This window comes from Enhydra lutris, unplaced genomic scaffold, assembly GCF_002288905.1.
Source record: "Enhydra lutris kenyoni isolate GAN:26980312 unplaced genomic scaffold, ASM228890v2 scaffoldscaffold23, whole genome shotgun sequence".
NCBI lineage: Eukaryota > Metazoa > Chordata > Mammalia > Carnivora > Mustelidae > Enhydra > Enhydra lutris.
Genome location: NW_019154107.1, coordinates 11,470,471 through 11,489,355, shown reverse-complemented (window position 1 = coordinate 11,489,355; position 18,885 = coordinate 11,470,471). Strand labels below are relative to the sequence as shown.

The window sequence follows — 18,885 nt, the reverse complement described above, 5'->3', positions numbered from 1 at the left end:
CTTTTAAGTGATCAAGTTTGTGATTCAAACCTCTCCATAATCCAGGAGTGAAGAACAGAAGAGGGATTGGAAATGAGCTTGATTTTTTAGCAAGGTTTTCTTTATGTTCAGCCAATCGGCCATGGCCATTTCTTATATCCCTTCTTCATAATCATAATAGGAATTAAGTCTAAGAATTATATGCTTATAGAGACATAAACAGAGAGGGAAAGAAAAGTTTAACAACAGTTATCAAATTAACGAAGGTACTTACATCTGTTCCAACAACACATTATTTAATTTATTTTCATCTATAATCAGGTAGAAACCAGAAGAAACATTTGTAGCTTAATAAATAATTTAATTTCTTGAATTTCTATGTAACATATAAATTTATTTTTACAGGATATATAGAGAGCATACTCATAGAGAGCAACAGACTTATGAAACGACTATAAAACACAAATTATAATTCAAGTTTAAAATTTCTCATTTTTACACTTGTATTTGTCTATTTTCCTATTGCTAGTCAAAGCAAAACCAAATATATAATTGTAAGTATTCTAAGAGAAAAAAAAGAGCGCCTCCATCACCTACGCGTGAGTTACATACATTCTAGATTGTACAAAATCAAAAAGAGGGTAGGCAAAACTAAAGGGAAACACTATGTAAAATGCACTTTTTACTGACTGTTGAACATATCTGAAAGTGTCTGAGTTTAAAATTTGACTTGAACACCAGTAGAGGAAAATGACTAAATTCATTTTCCTACTTGGGTTCCCTCAAACTCTGAAAATGAAAAAGTTTTTACAATTCAATAGCAGATTATATGAACATATCTCCACTACTTTGGTGGAAAGAACACACTAAAAATTCTAGTTACCAGGAGCATATGCTGCAAGGAATTTGGACAACTGTCCATGTATCCTAACATAAAGATGTCTTCATCCCAGGTGAGAATTAACCTAAAACACTCACATCTGATCTCCCCAAATTTAGTCTCTCATTGACTAGTAAGGATAGATCCAAATTACTTCGCCACATGTTCATGCACTATGTAATATGTCATTTTACATTAAATCTTTTTTTTAATGACCAGCATGCCCTTTGAACTTAAGGTTATCTGGACTATGAAGATTGAAATTTATACAACATCAGTATTACACGTAAGAGTCTCAAGTTCATGTGCAGTTCTTCAATTTCTATTCATTTAGTAGTGGAGGGAACACAGTGTAATGATTTCGAGCAATTGCCTGTTTGTTAAGAAAGAGAATATTTTTCAGGCTCGTGGACCCTGGGGGATGCATCAATGAAGCTAGTGAATGGTAGAAAAACAACAGTGCCCTAGTTTACTAAATTTAATGAAATGGGAGTTTGTCAGTGGACTCAGAGACTACTCAGAAGAATAGTCAGTTACTAGAGGGCAGGAGGAAAATTTTCTTTTTATGTATCTTGCATGTTTGTAATAGAGACATATTTTGTATTCTGAGCCTGGAAGGAAGAAAGGATACCTGATGGAGGATGAGAACCTTCTTCTTAGTCTGGGCATTTTCTATGGATGTGACCGAAGTTGGACGATGAAAAGACACATGAGATTAGGACAAGGATGCACTCATCATCGTCATCAACCTTCTTTTTACTTGAACTCAGTCAGGACTTACAGCTCCTTGTGACAGTATCTTAATTATTAACATAGCACAAACTTTCACCTTGCTGCCATCATGAGTCAAAAATAAAACTAAATAACCACCATCTCACTTCGGTCAATTTCTTAAAATTCTTCATATTGCTCCAAAGTCATATCATAAATCCTGAAACTGGCAAAAACACAATGGCCGAAAATCAAGCGTATGATAACAAATCCTGAATCTTGACACAAAAAAATGAAGTCTCTCGGGAAAAACATGTCAAGTGGTTGTTTCTTTTACTCCTGTACTGGACTATTTTTTTAGTTTTGTGGTGGGAAACATGATTAAACCCAAATCATAAAGAAGTTTCATGAAATGAGGCATCATGCCAAGTCAGACTTCACACTCTTCCGAAACTATCTTTTGAGTCAACTATGACATGAGTGAACTAGCAGAGTAATAAGACTTGATTCTCATTTCTCTGGGCCTCAATGACTTGCCATCATACCAAATTTTCCCTCACTATAAACCAAGTCTCCCACAAAGTCCAGTCACGTCGGAAGAGGAATTGCCTCTGCTTGTTAAAAGACGATAATCATTCCCTGAATTTTCATGACTCTCGGGTAAGGAATCATAGGCCTAACAACGCTGACAAGATATGCGCTTTATGTAACTGTCAGCTTCTGAGAATATGAGCTAAATCCAAACATTAATAGCTTTTCAGGTGATGGATGTCTTTGAGAATCACATCCAGGAAAATACAGTTTGGCACACATGCACAATTTGCTCTGGAATTTCAAGGACTTCATTATTTCCTTCAGTCCTTTTCATAGACTCAAAGTGTCCTTGAACCCAAGTTCCATTGTTCAGGATAATCAAAATTTGATTCTTAACGGCTTTCTTTGCTCAGGACAGTCAAGCGGGAAGGGTTCAGGAGAAGGCCAGGAATAGCTCTGCTTCCACCGACAAGCTCCTCCTCTTAGGGAAGTCAGTTGCAACATCAGCTCTTAGTAATAACTGTGTATATTGTGAAAGAATGTGTTCAGTGATGGGGAATATGTGCCTGTAGGTAGGATTTCTGACACATTTAGTAATATTCTACCTCTCTTGATCAACTACGACAATGATGGGAATAATGACCAAGCACATTCAGATCAGAGACAGTAAGGGATTTTCCTCTTCTGTGCCTGTGCATTCTCTTATTCCTTTCATTCGTGTCACTTTGCACACCGACAGTCTCCTTTTGAATCTCACTAAGCTTTCTTCTGAGACCAATGACACACTTAAGCTAAATAGAGAAGAGAAAGAAATGAAGCACAAGATAAAAAAAAAATTCTTCTTGGTAAAAGGAGAACTAGGGTATCATTCCAGTACCAGAGCATAATTTACAAATGTATGAATTCATGTTTTCCTAGAAATGGTGATCTTAATTTACATAAATGGTATCTGTCAAAGTTAATGACTATCGAGGATAAACAAAACTCACTTGGAGTTCAGGGGTTGGCTCTGAGTTAATATTTGCTCTTGTTACAAAATGCTAAGTAGTAATGAAATACGGAAGAAGCCAGTGTCTAGCATATTAAGATTAAGCCGATAGGGTTCAAATACACAGATTATGAAGAAAGTAATGAACACAAAATTGTTGAAGGCTTGAACAATCAGGTGTTCAGCTATGGAAATATAGTAGTTTCAGGTCTCTTAACTCATTGTGTTTGAGATTTATTTCACAGAATTGATCTATACTTAAATCAGCTGGCTGCCTGAGATACAAATTTCTTCTCCGCTCATAGGAAACCTAAGCAGTGAATTACAAATTAAATAGTTAAGGATTTGAGCACCAGTATACAGGATAGGACGCTCGTAGGCAGCAAGGAGTGGTTACATTAAAGAACCAGATGGACTTTGAATCCATACCACGTCACTCAGAGCCCAAGCAGTGAATTATAAACAACAGGCAATACCAAACATCGCATGTGTCCAAGTCCAGAAGCCCATTCTCTCCCTCAGCCTGGCTAACACAGTCCCACTTCCAACTGTGTTTCTACAGCTACAATAGTCTCATCCCCCACCGCCCCCACCGAAAAAAGAGAAGGATGAAACCTAAGCACTAGGGAAAATACATTTTTTCTTTTTTTATTGTGAGTTCTAACATAACTTTTATTAAACATAGAGCACGTGAACACATGTCAGTTGCCTTCATTTGTTCTCACACGGAGCTGGTAGAGGAATGCTTGGGAGGAATGTTTCTAAAGCCACAGATAGCTTCTTCTCCATTTATTTTCTTTTTTAAAAAATATGACAAAGCATTAGAGGAAAAAAAAGTTCCTTAAGTTGTGAGAATATCAAATATTACCCATCAATCCCTGAATCATGCTATTCAAAGTGCTTAAATCTATACTAAAAATAGAACAAAAAATGTACTCCCAATGCAGCTAAATTAACACCTATGGATGCCTAAAATATGACTGTGGTCTGATTACTTCCTCTACACACTTCCATCGTGCACTTAAAAAAAATAAATTAAAAAAAAAAACAAAGAAATAAACCAGGCCATTGCCATGTTTACAGTTTTCTGAGCACTGGGGGAGTCTGGAATCTAGTCCAGTGAGGTTCGCTGCCACCAGTCCCTGACAGGTGTCCATAGTACAAAGTAAACAACGGCCTTCTTGGATTCTGAAAATAACCCAATGTGCAAAGCTGACAAAGTTTATGTGTCCTTGCAGCTTCAGTTCTGGCTTGTGAAAATGTGACACAGGTCCTGGGGGAGCATGGGAATAAAGAACAGATTGTAGAGAAGGACCCCGGGTGACTTGTCAGGGAAATAAACATTTTTTAAGCAAATAAAAATCACTGCACATCCCAAGGCTCCTTTACCTTGTCACACAAATACTGAGACCTTCGCATTGTTGCAAAGTTCTTATGCTCATCTCGGTACATTTGCAGTTCAATCTTACCCTCCCAATTGAACTCTTTTTGAAGTTTACACTTTTGCGTGTGTTTGGCCAACTCACACGTTTAGTATTGTGACCCAAACTGTAGAATTGTTTTCTCATTATATGGTGGTAGGAATAAACCGAACATACAATAGTCACGACACGAGCCCACAGGCGATGACTGGCATGGAAGTTCCTACAAGGAATCACTACAGGAATGTATAAGTTCTATATCAGTGTTTTCATCACATTGATTTCTTTTTAACTAAAAGCTACGTAGGTAATATTTCCCTTTAACAATTCCACCCTCTGCAAGTTCCTTGATGACTGATTTTGCATCGTCTTCAACATGAATATGTATTAGCTGCTTATGCCATTGATTTCAAACATAAAGCTAAATGGTAAGGGTTGAATTTCCTGGGAGCATCAGCTTTCTGTTTCTGAAAGATAGAATTACACAGTTAAAATAAAACGAATTATTTATACAGTAAAATTATTTTAAACACTTTCTCATCTAATTTAAAAACTATTTTGTGTAAATAATATTTATTTTGAAAATAGTGATTTCTGTTGGTACTCATATGTTTGACCTCCTGAGTTCTTATATAAACACTTTGATATTACTAAGTGTTGCTTATGTTCACAAACTGAAACCAAACACTTGATTCTGAATGTAGCATTGAAAATTAAATACAGTGAATTAACATTTAAATACAAGGGGATCCCATAGTAAGTTTCACAGATTTGTTCTGACTCTTTAGAAAATAACATTTCATATAATACAAGGTGACAAAACATATTTGATGACACATCCTGTCCTTCCCTTTGGTTTGGAAGCCTTCAATGTAAATTTCATTTAGACTTGTGTTGATTCACCCTTTTGAGTTAACCTGCCTGGCATTTGCACATAATCTCATTTGCAGAAAAATTATAGAGGGAAAAGAGGAAGTAGAATATTAAACAAAAACAGCCACAAACACATTCATGCCTTTCCAGGAAGTGATCAAATATAGGGCTTGATTTTTTTTGTGTTTTTTTTTTGTGGTTTTTTTTTGTGTTTTTTTGTTTTTTGTTTCTTTTGTTTTGTTGTGTGTGTGTTTTTTATATATATATATATTTATATAAGGGTACATCAACTCATTTAAAAAACAGAAGCAACACTCTCTCCCCCATTTTCAGGCCCTCGATCTTCTCTTCTTAGCACACTGTAGTGGTCACTGTCAAGTGACTAGCACACTTCTGGGTCTGGAGTGTATTCTGACGAGCAGTGAATTAAATGTTAAGACAGTTAGACCCACCCCCAGCCCTCCTCAGAGTTTACACATCATGCCGCTATTAGAAGGGTAGAGGTGGGAAATGAGGTGGGACAAGGAAGAGATTCAGGGCTCTGATTGACAGGGCCCTCCTACGAACCAGTGTTCTTCTCATCTTTTTTTTTCCTCCCAAATGGCAATGCTGGCATTCGTTGCACTGCTCTCTGAAGGCCCACGTGGCCTTGCTGATCCTAGGCAGAACCCAAGAGAGGATCCGGTGCTCCTTGTCCCATCGGATAGATTTGTCCAAGCACCCCAAGGAAATGTTAAAAGCAAAACAAAATCAAGGAAAGAAAATAAAACCCATTCTAAAACTAAACTAATGAAGCAAAAAAGGGTTTTCTATCTATACATAAGTCTCTTCTTTAAAAAAATGTAAATTTACAAATTCCAATGACATATAAAACAAAGTCAAAAAATGTAATGGTAAGAGACATGGTAAAACAGGAAGACACTGATGCTACAAAGAAATTGCCAAAAACATATGTACAAGACCCTGTTTTTCCTCGTGTTCTAGAGATTGTAATGCATGTTTTTAACAGCAGCAGTCGAGGATTTAGTTCCAGGCACTGGGCTGCACACTCCGCTCAAGCTCCCAGGAACGGGATGTCCCTTGCTTTTCTGTCACCAAATCACACTGGATATACTGGTCTCCCTTGGCAACAGCGGCAGGATGGCACTGTTTGTGTGGGCCTCGTCTGGATTCTGCTCCCTGCTCGATTTTGTCTGTGGCCGCTGCCCGTTGATGAGTGTCATAGGGATGTTACAATAGGTATGCTGATTTCCTATGGAGGTAAGAGGCAGGGTGCCGGTAGGAGGTACGTCGTACTCATAGCTTCGGTAGTAGTGTTTCTGACGCATTTGTGAATGGTACGTGTTGTGAAAGGTGGAACGGAGGTCTGGATGGGCAGTGGCTAGAGCTGTGGAGGTGGCCGCAGCCATGGAAATGGCCGAGACAGTCTGCAGCTCCCCAAAAGGCCCCTGCTCACTAACATCTAAAGCCTGCTCGTGCGTAATGGGTTCTATCCTCTTAAAAGGCATTTCATACTGTAAACGTTTCCAGAACTTAGAGTTCAACTTGTTGCATTTTGGTCCGTGCCATTTAATAACCGTCAGGAGCTTGATGGTGTGCTTGAGGGCTTCCACCTCCTGGTAGTTCATAATGCCTCGGAGCTCACTGCATTCAATGAGTATCACTTTAATTTCTCCAGTTACGAGCATGTTTCGAAGTCTGGTCTCCAGTTCAAAGATGCTCCAGCCCCTTCTGACTACATAATTTGGGGTCATGACAATAATCAGCCTCTTGCTTTGATCTACACACCTTGCCACATCTTCAATGTATGCTATAAAAGAGAAGAGAGCTTATCAGAATGACTGGATCAAACACCTGCTCCAGAAAGCCCCAGCAGCTTCTCTTTCACACATTACATGAGAATTGTTGCTTGCTAGGTCATACCTCAGAAGATGAAAACAGCCAATGACCGCACTGAATAGAGTACGGACTTTGCTTTTCTCAGCATTAGAAATACTTTTCCTAGGTACAAATCTCCCATTTGTTTTTTCAAATGTCAAGACTCATAAAAGGAGGTGCTTTACAGAATAGTGGAACTAGCTTCTCAGGGGCATCAGAAATTAAATTTCATATGAACACATAATGACATTTCTTTCTTGAGACACTGATACTATATTTGATGTAGAGAACCACAAGTTAAAATTCTGCCTAAAAATAATGATGACACACAGACAGACAAAAAGAGTATGCACACTCTCAAATGAAAACATTAACTTACTTCCAGTTGGGATTAAATCTCTATCTGGTATGAACAACTTATATCCATAATGTTTTTCAAGCATGTCAGGTAGGATTTCAAGAGCAAAGCGTTCTTCTTCCCCAGTCTCTTGATTCCACTGGTCAGGATCCACTTTGGTGTATGATAAGTATGCATCATAATCTTTATTGTCTGTCAAAAAGATTACAGAGTAAAGTTGAAGTCACTGCTCTCCAAAGAAAACATTAGGACATGAAAACATTAAACTCTTAAAAAACATCTCTAAATGCCCTACTTTGGGGAGACCAAAGAAAGAAGCTTCTACTAATTTTCAATAAGAATTCAATGATGTCAAATATTCTGGAATTCATTTGGAGGTATTTTTATTTGTTGGTTTTGTTGTTGTAAAGACAGTAGTAAGAAAATGAACAAAAAGGGACGCCTGGGTGGCTCAGTTGGTTGGACGACTGCCTTCGGCTCAGGTCATGATCCTGGGAGTCCCGGGATCGAGTCCCGCATCAGGCTCCCAGCTCCATGGGAAGTCTGCTTCTCTCTCTGACCTTCTCCTCGCTCATGCTCTCTCTCACTGTCTCTCTCTCAAAATAAATAAATAAAATCTTAAAAAAAAAAGAAAATGAACAAAAAGAGCAATGGAATGTTAACTTTTAACATTTTTGATGTATAGGTCATGGAGAATCTTGACTGCTTATAAAAGGCACTTGGTTTAGGACACCTGGGTGGCTCAGTTGGTTGGACGACTGCCTTAGGCTCAGGTCATGATCCCGGAGTCCCGGGATCAAGTCCCGCATCAGGCTCCCAGCTCCACGGGGAGTCTGCTTCTCTCTCTGACCTTCTCCTTGCTCATGCTCTCTCTCACATGAATAAATAAAATCTTTAAAAAAAAAGGCACTTGGTTCGATAGTATGCTCTTACTCTAAGTAACTGTACATTCAACTAATCCTGTCCTTGGCCATTTTACTTTGTTGAAAAAAAAAAAAAAAAGAAAGTGCACCTGGCTTGACCACAGGGGAATGGTATTTTGATTGTGGGCTCTGTACTGATTTTTTAAATTTCTCTTTTATTGTGTTATGTTAGTCACCATAAAGTACATCATTAGTTTTTGATGCAGTGTTCCAAGATTCACTGTTTATGTACAATAACCAGTGCTCCATGCAATACGTGCCCTCCTTAATACCCATCACCAGACTCTGCTGGGGAGAAAATAAAATCAAGCGTGGAATAATTACTTATCTACTGGGAACCAGTTCTTGGATTTTGGGACTTAGAATATTATTCCACTGAATTATATTAGAAAACCATATTGTTTTGTTGATCTTCATTTATCTCACATGTAAAATACTGCCAATATTTTTTATCATGTTTATCAGTTTGACCATAAGAATAAAACATTACAAAATAAATGAATGAAACTTTGTTCTAAAATCTGTTTCTGGGGTGCTTGGGTGGTTCAGTGGGTTAAAGCCTCTGCCTTCGGCTCGGGTCATGATCCCAGGGTCCTGGGATCGAGCCCCACGTAGGGCTCTCTGCTCGGCAAAGAACCTGCTTCCTCCTCGCTCTCTGCCTGCCTCTCTGTGTACTAGTGATCTCTGTCTGTCAAATAAATAAATAAAGTTTTTAAAAAAATAAAATAAAATCTATTTCTTTCCTTCTTCTTTCCCCCTTTTACATGGAAATTCTTCAAATATTTGATGATTGCTATCATGCATTATCTTGACCTTAATTTTTTTTAACATTAAGCATCCCAAATTTCCTATTTGTGTTTCTAATGCAAATAAGTCATGTATCTTCTGGATAGTCTCTCATTCATCCATTGCCTTTTCAGAATGTGATATCAGGATTCATAATTCACCTCAAATCTAAATGCTACCAATATACAGAGTTTACCAAATATCAATCTTTAGCTCTCTTTTCTACTTCCCGGATGATTGTCGGTGTATTACTGAATTATCAGATCAAGTTGAATTGAAACATCCCTAAATTTCAGAACAAAATGAGCTTTGTATTTGGCACAGAACATTTAAAACTTTGGAGTTATAAAACATCAGAAATAGAGGGATGTCCTTAATTGTTGCTCTGGGTGGCTTTGGGGCACTCCCTTTGACCTGGGGACACTAGAGTTCACTATCAGAGATCCATATAGGTGTGTTCATTTTAGTAGTCTGATAGTTCCCAGCCCTCTACAAGTTATTCTATAGTTAAAACTTGTTAGGGCAAACTCAGAAAACTGTTAACTCTATCTGAAGTTAACATAGGTATACAATAAACTAACAACTAAAAAAAAAAAAGAAAACAAAAAAAAAAGAATTCAAACTCAGATCTAAAAAAAAGAAAGAAAGACACTAACAACTCTGCTATAGGCTGTCTGAAAGAAAACCTTTAGGTATAGTAGATTTTTTTAAAAAAGATTTTATTTATTTATCTGACAGACAGAGATGACAGGCAGAGAGGCAGGCGGTGGGGGGGGGGAGGGGAAGCAGGCTCCCTGCTGAGCAGAGAGCCTGATTTGGGGCTCCATCCCAGGACCCTGAGATCATGACCTGAGCCGAAGGCAGAAGCTTTAACCCACTGAGCCACCCATACGCCCCAGTAGATTTTTTTTTAAAACAGGTTTCAGATTAAAAAAAAAAAAAGTTTAGAAAAATAGGAATCATCCCAAACATGCTATACTCTGATATTTGCTATATTCCTTATTCTTCAACCAGGAAATAGCTTTTTATAGATAAAAAGCTATTTTATTTTATAAATAAAATTCAATTTTCATCAAAAACGATAATTGCATTTGCTACAGCAGGTCATGCACATATGCCGGCAGTCTATAGTGGTACATTTTGTTGATGTAAACACTTTAGTTGAATAAGAAATCATAGAAAATAGTACATAATAAAGCTAGGATGTAAGACCAGTTAATATTTAATTAAAGTGTCCATTCATTAGATATTCCCACATGCCATATCTGAGATATAAGACTTCCTTTACAATACCCATCAGTAGCTACCAGTCTAGTAGGAGATGTACACAAGCCAACAGTTTATTTCTAGGGGACAAACATGTTGCTAAGACTATTATAGGGGTCATGGACCAAAGGGAGGACTCCTTAAAACAGAGTGGATTATAGAATGATTTCATGCATATACTATTTTCTTTCTTGGAAGTTGTTTTCTCCCAGTTTGCTACATAGTACTATAACATGTTGAAGTTTGCCCAGATCTGGGAAGTATAATAACCAAATCCTCATTCTTAGTCCTTTGTCTTCTCTAAGCTTAAAATATTTGAAAAGCAGATCAATATGAACACCAATAAGAACAGAGCACATATGACTCAGAAGAGATGCAAACAACTGACCTACTGATACTGGTAAGTTTCAGCCTGATATCACCATTGCTTACATGACACTGTCTGTTCCTCTGCCTCTTCCATGGATGTCTCTCTTCCAACTCAAATGCTTTATTTCTCAAGATGTTTTCTGTGCCTGCTTCATTTTTCTCTCACCCCCCTTTCCCTTAAAAATCTCTTCTCCCATGACATTAATAATCACTTCTACGTAGCTAACTCCCTGATTTAGATGTGCAGTCCTATCTTCCTTCTCATGAACTACCAACCATATCCCTCTTTTACCTGTAACCTGGGCCCCTTAATTTGGATGCTCAGCATGCACCTCATATTCAACATTCTCACAACATAACAAGCTTTCCATCTCAAGCTCTGTTCTTCACCTTTTATTCCACTTTAATAGCATTATAATCTCACTTCTTTAGTCTCCAAATGTCAAATATATGTTCCACTTATCCTTTTTAATTACTGATAATCTCACAGGCATTCACTGGTAAAAGTCCTTTGGATTCTACTTCCATCCTGGGTCAGGCCCTACTCCTTTCTTAGCTGTTATAAGTCTGTTTTAGTAGGTCTTCCTCTCTGTTTCTTTCCGCTTCTGGCCCATTCCACATGGAGTTGTAAAATTTATCTTTCCAAATCTCACCACTGATTATATTTATGGTATCCTGGAAAATAATGATGTTTACTCATTGTCAAAAAGCCTGCAGGTAGATCTGTTTCATTGATTTCTTTTGATTTTGAGTCTGATATCTTTGACTTGGACATAATCTCTTTTCCCATGTATGGTATTATTGTGCTCACATCTTATCTTTTTTATTTGACTACAATATCCTTGACTCAGATATCCCACCAGAGCTTGTAGATGATCAAACAGATTTGTTGATTAAATAAATGGATAATCTTTCATTTGCATATCACATGATTTACATTTTACAGCCAGTGTGGGGATTTTCTCAAGACCTGGGATTATTTTCTAGGAGAAATGGCTTTGGAGATATACACTCCATGCTGCCTGGACTCCTCAAGGAATTACTAGAAGCTATGGGGTCAGTATTTACCAAGTTTCCTTTGGAAGAGTCTTGAACTATAGTTTCTCACTATGAGTCAAGGGAAGACCTTAGAGACCTTATAAACTCCTTTGAAAAAGTGGTTTCAGACTTGAGCATGAATGACAACAATTTGGAGGGATTGCTGAAATATAGATTGCTGGGCCCTACCTCCATAGTGTTCGATTCAATAATTCTAGAGTAAGTTTTTGAATTTGCATTTTTAAAAGATTTATTTCTTTGAGAGAGAGAGAGTGTGTGTGTGTGTGTGTGTGTGTGTGTGTGTGTGTGTGTGTTTACGTACCCGAGCAGGAGAGGCAGAGGGACGGGGAGAGAGATTCTTAAGCAGACTCCGAGTTGAGCACGGAGCCCTACCTAGGCTTAATCTCATGACCCCAAGATCATGACTTGAGCCGAAATCCAGAGTCAGACACTTAACCAACTGCACCACCTATGAGCTCCAACAATTTGCATCTATAGCAAGGTCTCGGGTGAAGCTACTGCTGGTTCAGGGACTACACTTCGAGAAACTCTGCTCTAGGACAGGGTATAGGCATCCCGAGGGCTCAAGGGCATCAAAGAACTGCCTGCAGCTGTGGTTAATTGGCCAGAGAATGACAAAACTAATCACTGCAGTGTCAGATCCATGATAAGTGGTGCTGATACTTACAGGGGATGTACTCTAAACAAGAAAGCTGAAAATCCACACTTTCACCAAAAAGGAAGTAGATTCTTGCCTAGAGTAATGTATACATTAACTATATTAAGCTTAAATTAACCTCAGGAATTGGTGCTAAGGCCTCAGTCAGTTTTTATATCATCTGGACAAATTTATAGTAGTAGTTAAGCTGATATCTCTTCGATAAAAAGAAGTTGCTCACATGCAGATTATCTTGGTAGTAAATGTGGCTCAAAAGCCCCTTGTGAGCATCAGCGGCAGCAGCCTCAAATCAATGGAACACTTGATTGATATCTAATTCCTCTCTTTTCCCAGGGTCTATGTCAGAGCAGTAATGGGCTAGGCATTTATTTACTACCACAAGGAAACTCCTGATTTAAAAGCTATCAGACTGCAAACATCATGCCAGATACCATACTAAATTCAGCAATGTTCTCTGACTCAAAGATCATATATCCAAGTTTTCTTCTATTTTCTCAATTACCTGATAAATATGAATCTTAGGTAACATCTCTTTAATTTTGTTTAATATCTGTAAGTACTTATATTGGTTTAATATTTATAAGAACATATATTGACCTAATATCTTAATGTCTGAGTTTTATATGACTGGAGAAACTCTGAAAAATTGACATTTTTATAACCATAGAAAAAACAGAACTATGCTAAGGTTTTTAAAGAATAAGTCTGTGATCTTTTCAGTTCAACTTAAGTTTATAAACAGCTTAAAGGTGGTTAATCATAACAGGGTAGTACAAGAGTATATTTCTTTTTTTGGGGGGTACTTTTTAAAAAAGATTTTATTTATTTATTTGAGAGAGAGAGGGATCACAAGTAGGCAGAGAGGCAGGCAGAGAGAGGGGGAAGCAGGCTCCCCGCTGAGCAGAAAGCCTGATGCGGGGCTCAATCCCAGGACCCTGAGATCATGACCTGAGCCGAAGGCAGAGGCGTAACCCACCAAGCCACCCAGGTGCCCCAAGAGTATATTTCTTATTCTAAACTTTATTCTTTAAATTTTATTTTCTGTACTCGAAACCCTCAACTATAATTCTGTTCACTGAAGAGATATAAAACAGCTGGTGTGCATGCTCTTTGCAATAGTTTGCACAAATTCGAACATAGCCATTGATTTACTCTTCCCATGACTTTCAAGTGATTCTGATTGCAATGTTCAACAAAAAATGAAAAATGGGAATGATGTCAGCAAAATGGCCAAAAATAAGACATCTGTGTCTAAATCCCTTCTGCCATGGTCCAGAGCAAGTCCTGCCCACCCAGGGTCCCACACAGTGACCAGACAGACGCTCTCCCAGGGACCTGGTTGGAGCCGTATCTGTCCACATACCTGGTGAAAGCCCACTGACTAAAGATCCAACTGTGGACCCTGAAATGCGCAATTATACAGGCACTATCTTACTGAGCAAGGTACTAGAGGTAGGTCAATAGACCCAGGTACCAGAGGAGATCCTTGCCCATATGAGACCCTGGTAACAAGCCTGCCAAACATGGACCTCACTACAGACCCAGAAATAGCTGCACAACTGGTTCAAACCCAGAATGACTGCAACTCTGTACGTAATCCCATTGGGAACAGACAGAAGGATTTTACCTGTTGAAATCATTCTATAAAGACTATAAGAGGTGTTTGTTCCTTCAAATGTACAGACATCAATGCAAAGGTACATAGATCATGAAGAATCTGGCAAACATTATAATACCAAAGGAAACTAATGAAGTTCCAGTAACCAACCCCAAAGAAATGGAGATCTACAATTTGTTTGACAGAGAACTCAAAATAATCATCTTAAACAAACCATAGAAACTCAACTATAGAAATCTTGCAGGTCAGGAGGGAATGGGATAAAACATTCACAGTGATGAAAAAAAAATGTCAACCAAGAATATAAGAATAGTATACTCAGAAAAGAAGTCCTTCAAAATTAAGAAGAAATTAACTCATTCCCAGACAAACAAAAGCTAAGGGAGTTTATCACCACTAGATCTGCCTTACAAGAAATGGTAAAGTGGAAAAAAAAAAGATGTTAAAGGAAAATTTTCAAGTTGAAATGAAAGGACAGGATAAAAAGCCTAGAAACAAACCCATTATATGGTCAATCAATCTTTGACAAAAGAGGCAAGAATGTGCAATGGGAAAAAGACAATCTTTTCAACAAGTGGTGCTGGAAAAACTGGACAGCTACATGCAAAAGAATGAAACTGGATAACTTTCTTACACCATACACAACAATAAACTCAAAATGGATTAAAGACCTAAATGTGAGATCTAAAACCATAAAAATCCTGGTTAGTGAGAACATGCAAGAATTTGACTGATATAAGCTGTAGCAACATTCTTCTACATAGGTCTCCTGAGACAAGGGAAATAAAAGCAAAAATACACTATTGGGGCATTAAAATAAATGGCTTCTGCACAGAAGAGAAAACAATCAATAAAATGAAAAGACAACCTACAACCTATTGATTGAAAATAAGCAATAAAACTGAAAGACAAACTATAGTGAGTGCAAGAAGATATTTACAAATGACATATCTAATAGAGGGTTGGTATACAAAATACATAAAGAACTTATACAGCTCAACACCCCCCAAAACAAATAATCCATTAAAATATGAGCAAAAGACGTGAACAGACATTTCCTTGAAGAAGACATACTTATGGCCATCAGCACATGACAAGATGTACAACATCGCTCATCAATAAAGAAATGCAAATCAAAAACATGATGAGATATCACCTCACACCTATCAGAATGGCGAAAATCAACAATACAAGAAACAACAAGTGTTGGGGAAGAAGTGGAGAAAAAGGAACCCTCGTGCACTGTTGGTGGGAATGTGGAATTGTGCAGCCATTGTGGAAAACAGTATTGAGGCTCCTAAAAAATATATAGATAGAACTACCCTATGATCCAGTAATTGCACTACTGGGTATTTACCCAAAGAACACAGAAACACTAATTTGAAAGGATATGTGCACCTCTACATTTACTGCAGCATTATTTACAATAATGAAATTTTGGAAGCAGCTCAAGTGTCCATCGATAGATGAATGGATAAAGAAAACACGGTATGTATATACAATGGACTATCCTTTAGCCATAAAAAAAGAATGAAATCTTGACATTTGCAACACATGGATGGAGCTAGAGAATATAATGTTAAGTGAAATAAGTTAGTCAGAGAAAGACAAATACTCTCATATGTGGAACTTAAGAAACAAAACAAATGGAACAAAGGGAAAAGAAAAGAGAGAGAGGAGAGACAAACCAAGAAATGGCTCTTAACTATAGAGAACAAGTTGATGGTTACCAGAGGGATGGTGAGTGGGGGGAATGGGTGATCTAGGTGATAGGAATTAAAGAATACACTTATGATGAGCACTGAGTGACGTATAGAATTATTGAACCAGGATACTGTATACCTGAAAATAATGTAACACTGTATGTTAACTACATTGAAATAAATTAAAATTAAAAATAATAACTACAGCTACAATAATTTCTTAATGGATGCACAATATAAAAAGATGTAAATTATGACAATTGCATAAATTGTGGGAGGAGGAAAGTAAAAGTGTAGAGCTCTTTATGCAATTGAAGGTAAGTTTCATCAACTTAAAATAGTCTGTTATATCTATTAGATGTTTCATGTAAACCTCATGGTATCCACAAAGAAGAAACCTATAATAAATACACAGAGGTTAAAGAGAAAGGAATTAAAGTATACTAGTTTAAAAAAAATCACAAAGGAGGACAACAAGAGAGGAAGAAGGGGAAAAAGGAAAAACAAAAGCAAAAAAAAAAAACCAAACAAAATAACAAATGAAGTGACAATAGTAAGTACTTACCTATCAATAATCACTTTTCTTTTTTAAGATTTTGTTTATTTATTTGACAGGGAGAGACACAGTGAGAGAGGGAACACAAGCAGGGCGAGTGGGAGAGGGAGAAGCGGGCTTCCCAGGGGAGCTGCATGTGGGCTCGATCCCACAACAATGGGATCATGACCTGAGCAGAAGGCAGACACTTAATAACTGAGCCACCCAGGTGCCCCCTCAATAATCTCTTCAAACACAAATGAACTAAATTTTCCAAACAACAAAGAGTGGCTGATGAGATCAAAAAATAAGATTCGACAATATGCTGCTTACAAGAGATTCACTTTATCTTTAAAGACACACATAGGCTGAAAGTGAAAGAATGGAAAAAGATATTCCTGCAGGTGGCAACTTAAAGAAAATAGGAGTGGCTATATTTATATCACATACAATAGATTTGCAGTGAAAATTGGTCACAAGGGACAAAGAAGCTCACTCCATATTATTCGTGATAAAGGGGTCAATTCATCAAGTGGATATAACAACTGTAAATAGATGTGCACCCAATACAGGAGTACCTAAATATGCAAATATTAACAGAACTGAGGGGAAAATAGAGAAAAATATAACGATACAGGTTACAATACTCCACTTTCAATACTAGATAGATCATTGAGATAAAAAAATTGAAAAGGAAGAGTAGATTTAAAGAATATTACCTTACACCAGTTAGAATGGCAAATATTAACAAGGCAAGAAACAACAAATGTTGGAGAGGATGTGGAGAAAGGGGAACCCTCTTACACTGTTAGTAGGAATGCAAGTTGGTGCAGCCACTTTGGAAAACAGTGTGGAGGTTCTTCAAAGAATTAAAAACAGAGGTACCCTATGACCCAGCAATTGCACTACTGGGTACTTAAGACAAAGATACAGATGTAGTGAAAAGAAGGGCCATATGCACCCCAATGTAGAAAGGATGACTATCCAACTTTTGCATTAACATGGATGGGACTGGAGGAGATTACGTTAAGTGAAATATGTCAAGCAGAGAAAGTCAATTATCGTATGGTTTCACTTACTTGTGGAACATAAGGAATAGCATGGAGGACATTAGAAGAAGGAAGGGAAAAGTGAAGGGGGCATAAATCAGAGGGGGAGATGAACCATGAGAGACTGTGGACTCCAAGAAACTGAGTGTTTTAGAGGGGAAGGGGGTGGGGGAATGGGTTGGCCCAGTGATAGGTATCAAGGAGGGCATGTATGTGTTATATGTAAATGCATGGAGCACTGGGTGTTATACATAAACAACGAATCTTGGAACACTACATCAAAAACTGATGTACTGTATGGTGACTAATATAACATTAAAAAACAAGAATACTATAGACCAAATGGACCTAACAGACATGTACAGAACATCCAGGGAAAAGTAGCAAAACACACGTTCTTCTCAAGCATGAATGAACATTCTTTAGGATAGATGGTATGTTGGGCCACAAAATCATTATCAGTTTTCTTTTTCTGACCACAGTGGTTTGGGAGAATATGGAAAAATTCACAAATATATGGATATTACATGACATACTCTTGAACAAGTGATGGGTCAAAGAAGAAAGCAAAAGAGAAATCAGAAAATATGTTGAGAGAAACAAAAATGGAAACACAACACAATGAAAATTGAGATGAAACAAAGCAGTTCCAAGAGAAAAATTTATAGTGATAAATGCCCAAATCTGATAGAAAAGAAAGATCTCAAATAAATATACCTCAAGGAATTAGAAAAAGAAAGATAATCTGAGCCCCAAGTTAGTAGAAGACAGAAATAATAAAGATTAGAACAGAAATAAATGAAATGTAGAATACAGAGATAATGGAAAAAAATCAAAACATGAAAAGTTGGGTTTTTAAAAAGATAAACAAAATTGACAACCTTTAGCTAGACTAACCAAGAAAACAAGAAAAATTAAATAAACACAATTATAAATGATAGAGGCAACATAACAACTGGCACCACAGAAATACAAAGGATCATAAGAGGCTACTATGAACAATTATATACCAACAAATTAGATAACCTAGAAGAAACACATAAACTCCTAGAAACATACAACTTTCCAAGACTGAACTGTGAAGAAATAGAAAATCTGAACAGACCAATAACTAAGGAAATTAGAGCATTAATCAGAAAACTGTCAACAAAGACAAGCCTATGCCCAGATGGTTTCTCTGGTGAATTCTACCAAATATTTAAAGAAGAAATAATGCCAAGCCTTCAGGGGAAGCAGCAGGCAGAGAGGGAGAAGCAGGACCCTCGCTGAACAAGGAGCCTGATGTGGCGCTCGGTCC

At 37.5% G+C, this 18,885-nt stretch overlaps 1 protein-coding gene across 1 annotated transcript in view; it reads right to left on the bottom strand.

The window, feature by feature from the left end:
- Positions 1-6,477: 6,477 nt before the first annotated feature.
- Positions 6,478-18,885, bottom strand: part of LOC111150371 (interleukin 1 receptor accessory protein like 1) — a 786,204-nt gene continuing 773,796 nt past the window's right edge. The window contains exons 10-11 of the mRNA XM_022507811.1: positions 7,644-7,814; positions 6,478-7,196 (exon numbers count right to left, since the gene is read on the bottom strand). Coding sequence (XP_022363519.1) covers positions 6,478-7,196; positions 7,644-7,814 — 890 coding nt within the window. The remainder of the gene's footprint in view (positions 7,197-7,643; positions 7,815-18,885) is intronic.